Source organism: Ciona robusta, chromosome 3 (assembly GCF_009617815.1).
Source record: "Ciona robusta chromosome 3, ASM961781v2".
NCBI lineage: Eukaryota > Metazoa > Chordata > Ascidiacea > Phlebobranchia > Cionidae > Ciona > Ciona robusta.
The window spans coordinates 4,340,770-4,347,293 of record NC_143237.1 but is presented as its reverse complement, the minus strand read 5'-3'; the positions used below and the strand labels follow the sequence as shown (position 1 = coordinate 4,347,293).

Below are 6,524 nucleotides of genomic sequence, written 5' to 3'. Positions count from 1 at the left end.
CTATAAATATGTTTTTATGACGAATATTAATATTCATAATTAAAAAAAAATTAAAATTAATTATTTTTTTAATGGAAAAAATATGTTAGTGACCTACACAGATGTATGCGTGAGTTATATTTTCGCGAATATTTTTAGAAAATTTAATATTCATATGATTTGAGATATTTGACTCATACTTGTCTGTATTCTGAACCCAAGCCCCCATTTTTTTGAAAAAATTAATGTTTCATTTTGTAGCTATTACGTAGCGCTTAGGGATGTGCCAAGGCGAACCCGAACCCGAATAGATTCACCGAATAACGGCACAATTTTGATATTCGCGCGAACCCGAATATTGCGCGAGATTCGTGTACGAATATTTATTACGCACGTGACGATGCTTTACTCGTTTACACAACAGGTTGCTTTCGTGATTGCACCACAGCACGTGGGATTCACCGGCGAATAATGCTGTCTGTGACGTAACACGTGTGTGACGCAAGCAAGTGTGTGACGCAAGCAAGTGTGGTATATATGTGTAGAAGACGCTATTCATCTCTTTTTCTATCGAGTCAGTAAGCTTAACTGTATGCTGTTTCCACGAAAAAAATGTCTAAAAAATCAGGCGTATGGAGTTATTTTGAAGTAAATGAAAACGACAAACACAAAGCTGTTTGTAACGTATGCAATGCGAAGATAAGCAGGGGCAAATCTTCGTACACAACCTCGGCTTTAATCAAGCATTTACTGCGTCATGGTATCAGTATTGCCGCTGAAGGTACGTCCGAGCCCTCTACTTCGGCAGTTTCTATAAAAAGGCCAAGACAATCAACAATTGGAGAGGCAATGTTTAAAAAGACGAAGTTTGAATCCTCACATCCCACGTCACATAAAATTACTGGCATGATAGCTGAAATGATTGCCGTCGATTTTTTACCGTTTTCTATTGTGGAAAATTGGGGATTTCAACGTTTATTGGAAGAACTGAAGCCGCGTTATCAAATTCCAAGTAGGAAATATTTTACTAAAACTGCCATTCCAGAGTTATATAAAAAAGTTCAAAGTCGTGTTAGCGGTTTATTGTCCACAGCTGCTGGACCAATCTGTGGGACAACTGACATTTGGACTAGTATCCAAAATGTTGCATATATGAGCTTGACGGCACACTTTCTGAGCTGGGATAAGGGTGACCTGAAAAGATTGTCGTTCGTCTTAGCTTGTGCCGAACTTGAAGAAGATTCGCACACAGCAGACGCTATATTGCGTGAAATACGAAGAGTAGAAGCGCAGTGGGGAATCAATTTTTTTACTATGACGTCAGATAACGCTGCCAATGTGGTGAGGGCACTAAAAGACGGCAATATTAATAATGTTCGTTGCATGGCCCACACTGTCAACCTGGTGGTACAATTCTCACTAAAGAACGGACAAAGAGTGGTTTGTGATACCACTAGCCGATCCCGTGCTATTGTGAAGCATTACCATAAATCTGCAAAGGACACCAAGCGTTATAAAGATTATTTAGAAAGTCGAGGAAAGCCGGTACTAAAACTAATTGGAGACGTAAGCACAAGATGGAATTCAACGTATCATTTACTTGATCGTCTTGTGCAACAAAAAGAAGCGATAAATCACTTAGCAAACAACGAAGGAATTGCTCAAACCTTGTCGTATAATGAATGGCAAATCGCCACTTCTTTGGTTGCTGTTTTGAAAATTTTTGACACGGCAACGTTGCAGTTATCTCACCAAAACACCACTTTGGCACACGTTCTTCCAATTCGCAATTCATTGCTTAAGCCCTCGAACAATTTCAAAGTGACGTAAATGATGGCCGACTATATGGAATAGGGAGTTTTGTTGATACTCTCAAGGAGCAGATTATGTTACGATTTCCCATTTCGGTGAAAACAACAAGAGAATCTTATTTTCGGGATGAAACCATATTTGAATTCTGTGTAATTGCGTCAGCTATGGATTCACGAATGAAAGCTTCTTCCATTGCAAATGATTGGGATGTTGACGTTGTATCACTAATAGAAAAAGCACACTTCCAAATATTGGAGGCTGAGGAAACGTCACCCGCCGAAGCTGAATCTCACAGTGAAAGCGCATCATCGGATGAAGGCGCAAAAAGTATTCTTGACAGTTTGTTTGAACCGGTGGCCGCACAAACACAAGAAACTTCATCACTGTCTTCTGCAAATGACATTCGGAACAGCATCAAGCATTATCTTGGTAGTTCTCGGTCAAAACCATCCAAATGCCAACTCGAGTATTGGGCGGACCAAAAGCACACAAATCCCGAATTGTTTGCGATTGCCCTTAAATTTTTGCCGGTTCCACCTACTAGTGTGTGCTCTGAGCGACTTTTCAGTTCCACCGGAATAATTTTGTCTCCACTGCGAAACCGGCTCAAGGCAAAACATGTGGAAATGCTTGCTTTCATTCACTACAATCTGCCAAAGCTAAATGTTCATTGTTAGCTCATTGCAACTGTTCCGTTCTTTCAGTTCCACTTACCATACATTTTTGAAGCCGCATCATGTGAACGAAGCTTTGTAATTTGCAATCAATAAAAAAGCTTAGTGTGGCAATAAACGCCTTTTCTCTGTACACTGTATGCCCGAATAAACGCAGTCGCAGATAAATTGGCTACTTAGCGCAGGCAGACAGCGTTATCAAATTCAAGCATGGTCTGTAGCAGGCGTTGAGAGCGGCGTAAATAAATCATTGGTTCCTGTATATAACTTGATTTATTGACGCACGTGAACTTTCTTTCATGTAGCTTAGACTTAGTTTCAGAGTGGAAAATACCACCAGCTGAACGTTTTGACTTCTTTGCCAACGATCACAGAAATATTCGCGAATGTGTAATACAATACTTGGTATCCTTTTTATATTAAAAAACACACACAGATAAAAGATAGTTAAAGCGTCCAAAGTAATTGTCCCCGTGGACGAGCAAGGTTATAGTTTTAACGGTGGAAAAATGGAATGTGAGAAAGAAACCGGGAGTCTACTTTCTTTTAACTACGCTTTAACGATGCTTTTAGTTTAATTGTCTCCCTTTGATTGTGCGTTTTAATTTTTGCAACACGTTGGCCACGAAAAACAAGTTATTTAGAAAAACGTAAACTGCACACATTTAATCTTGAGACTACAGTATAGTTTGTATTAGAATTAAGTTAAATGTACTGCTTTCCGTTGCACCGGTGAACAAAAGTGCCAACTCTTAGTAGCTTAACAACATACCTGCGCGAATGACGCAAGAGACCGTGAATTTGCTGACGTCACACTTTATTGCTGACGTCACACGCGAATCTATTCGGGTTCGTACGAATAGCGTTTCTGTTTATTCGGGTTCGTGCGAACCCGAATCTTTTGTAATTTGGCACATCCCTATGCGTAAGTTATATTTTTGCAAAAAAAATTGAAAATTTGATATTTATATGATTCAAGTTATGGTCATACTTTTTAATATTTCATACCCAAGCCCAGGGGGGCAACCGGGGGGCTGTTTTGCTGTCATGACAGCCCCCTTTTCCGCAGACACGCACGCAGCCAGAAAGTGCTAAGACGCACACACACGCGCGTTGCATTTAATATTACATTCGTTCGCTTAAAATTGGAATAACTTTTCGTTCAATTGTTACGTCACTTGTCCTATTGTAACGTAACTGTTAATTATGACGTTTCATATTATAACAATCTGGAGGAATGTGCTAACTGCACAACCAACCACGAGATCGAAACATCGTGTATGAGCGTCACATTTTTACGCTCTGTGCCGGCGTAAGAAATAAAGGAAGACGCATGTGGTAGCATACATTCAACACTTAACAAACGAAGCAATCGTTGTGAATTTATTCTCGTGAAAAGTGACGTAATAAAACTCTGGTTCTCGTGCGGTGCCAACGAACACGTTTTTTGGCTTTTGTCCAAGCTCTGCCGGGGCGATACTTTATAATAATATATTACAATTTGTGTTGGTTCCAATTTACTGATAGCGTCGCTCCTCGCACTTATATTTGCACCAATTATAATGCATAATAATCGCGGTTTATCAGCATTTAAATCAGTGGTTACCAAACTTTATCTACTCGCGTACCACTTTTTGGTTCAAGCAGCGTTCTCAAACCACCTACATACTAAACTACTAAAGGCTCGTGAACAACTCATTTTAAATAGTGAAATTAAAAACCGCACGCACACCTATTTTTTCCGCGGGCATGAACTTGGCACTGCCTTTCTCAAAGTTAAAAATAAAAGTAATTTGCCGATTAAACAGGGCAACAGGCGCGGTAATAAACAACCTAAATATGTTCCAGAAGTAGCACTGCTGTATATTTACGATGTTTTCCTCAGCCAAGCAGCATAATTATTATGAAACAGTAGGGATTCACACGTGGATTCATCGCGTCATAATAGCGATTGTTTGACCTGGGAATTGATTACGTCATAATAGCAGTTCACACGTTGATTATTTGCGTCATATTAGCGATTGTCCCCTTGATTATTTAGCCTGCAGGTGCTTGAAAACAGGTTGAATATTTGCCTTTTCATGCGCATAAGTAAAGATAGGCTTGCAAAAATATTCTGTACACGCGTAAAGCAACGCCTAGGTTTAAAAAGTTAGGAACACCGGTGTAGGGAATATAGCATGGAATGTCACGCTCTACGTAATTTATGTGGATTAAAATAATGCTCACGACAATCACTAAAAGATCATTTGCGATCGTTTGGTTTGAACTTAATAAGGTGCTCGCGTACCACCTGGGAGGCCTTCGCATACCATAGTTTGGGAAGCACTGATTTAAACTAATCATCAGAAACAGAAATCATGCAAAAACTACAGATCGTATGGGAGAAAATAAAACACGATTGTTTACCAACAATCTCGTTTGTGATTGAACAATCATAATGGTTTATCAAAGGTAATCTGACGTAAATAATCGTTACATTAACATGCGTAAATCTGCAACAATGTTTCCTCTGTTTATATTAATTTAGATACGTCTTTTTAATAATGTAGTGTTAGTTTTAATTTACCACGTAAAATAGGATATATATTCGTGTGCACAACCAATAAAGGGAGTGTTTTATCGCGTCAGAGATAAACGTGGACTAGACGTAAATATGACAGCCCCCTTTTGAACGCGCTGGTTGCGCCACTGCCCAAGCCCCCATTTTTTTGAAGAAAAAAATGTTTCATTTTGTAGCTATTAAGTAGCGCTACAACATATTCAAAGCTGGTGCGTGCGAAAATTCTATAAATATGTTTTTATGACGAATATTAATATTCATAATTAATATTTTTTTGAATTTTAAATTTTTGATTTTAGAATCGGTACCGCTTGGGTCTAGTTAGTACAGTGTCCAAATTTTAGGTTGGTGGCACCAGTAGAAGGTATCGAAAATGGCCGCTACATTATCTGTATTCTAGGATCACCTTGGTTTTAACAAGTTATCAGAAATACTGCAAAGCCCACCATTGCTGTTATCAATCCAATTTCTCTGTTCTACCATACCAGTACGTTCATTTCTTCTAAAATAGTCCAACAACGGATGTACATATTTATTCCCAATGTATGTTCGAATAATGAAACCACCTAAAACAAAAAAAAATTAACGAAGCAGTGCTGCAATTTCTACAAACTTACCAATGTAATCAATTATTCGCAGATCTTGCGAGTTATGTCTTTAACTTCATTCTGTTGTATTGCCGTAACTGCAGTGTATTTTTGTTGCATGTCAGTCGTAATTTTTCGGACAGTCTGCGCTGCTTCTACTTTTGGGAGACCTGGGAAATGCTGCTTTGCGTTGTATAGCATTTGTGTGACTTCGCTGTAGTATGCATCCATGTTTGGAAATAAAGAATACAGTTTAGTTAAGGTAGAAGTTATCGAACCTTCAAGATCAGTCACGCCGTTATCACGAAGTACTTTGAGTACTATTTCGTCGGATTCCCGGCCGTCGCTGCAGACGACTGAAGATGCGCTTCCACCTTCACCGTTTTTAGCCGAATCAGTATTTTCCTCCTCTGTATCAATAACTACAACTATGTTTTTCAACTGCTCTGGCGAACAAGACGATAAATATTCCATTTCAACGGTTATTAGACTTCCAGTTATCGAAATATACTAGATCGTTGTAAAATCGTATTTTTCCGTCATCGGCGTATCCACTTTCCCGCGCATTTTTTGGGATTGTTCATTGAGGCGTGACCAAAAATCAAGTTACCGGTCAATTCTCTCGCATAATGACGTCATTGCCAATCTCTTGTTTATGTATCTCTGCTTGAATCATATAAATATCAAATTTTCAATTTTTTTGCAAAAATATAACTTACGCATACATCTATGTTGGTCACTAACATACCAGTCCCATTAAAAAAATAATTAATTTTAAATTTTTTTTAATTATGAATATTAATGTTCGTCATAAAAACATATTTACAGAATTTTCGCACGCACCAGCTTGGAATATGTTATAGCGCTACGTAATAGCTACAAAATGAAACATTAATTTTTACAAAAAAA

General features: G+C 38.4%; 2 protein-coding genes across 2 annotated transcripts in view; one reads left to right on the top strand and one right to left on the bottom strand.

Annotated features, from left to right (window-relative positions):
- LOC149738325 (zinc finger BED domain-containing protein 4-like) overlaps positions 1–5,593 on the bottom strand; it is a 29,649-nt gene extending 24,056 nt beyond the window's left edge. The window contains exon 1 of the mRNA XM_089873601.1: positions 5,475–5,593. The gene's annotated coding sequence lies outside the window, so the exon portion shown is untranslated. The remainder of the gene's footprint in view (positions 1–5,474) is intronic.
- On the top strand, positions 592–1,809 carry LOC149738326 (zinc finger BED domain-containing protein 4-like). The gene has a single exon (XM_089873688.1). The coding sequence runs from the start codon at positions 592–594 to the stop codon at positions 1,807–1,809; it is 1,218 nt and encodes a 405-aa protein (XP_089729814.1).
- Positions 5,594–6,524: the final 931 nt, after the last annotated feature.

What these genes read in the sequence shown, in the direction of transcription:
- LOC149738326 (XM_089873688.1), top strand. Translation starts at nt 592, where the DNA reads ATGTCTAAAAAATCAGGCGTATGGAGTTATTTTGAAGTAAATGAAAAC.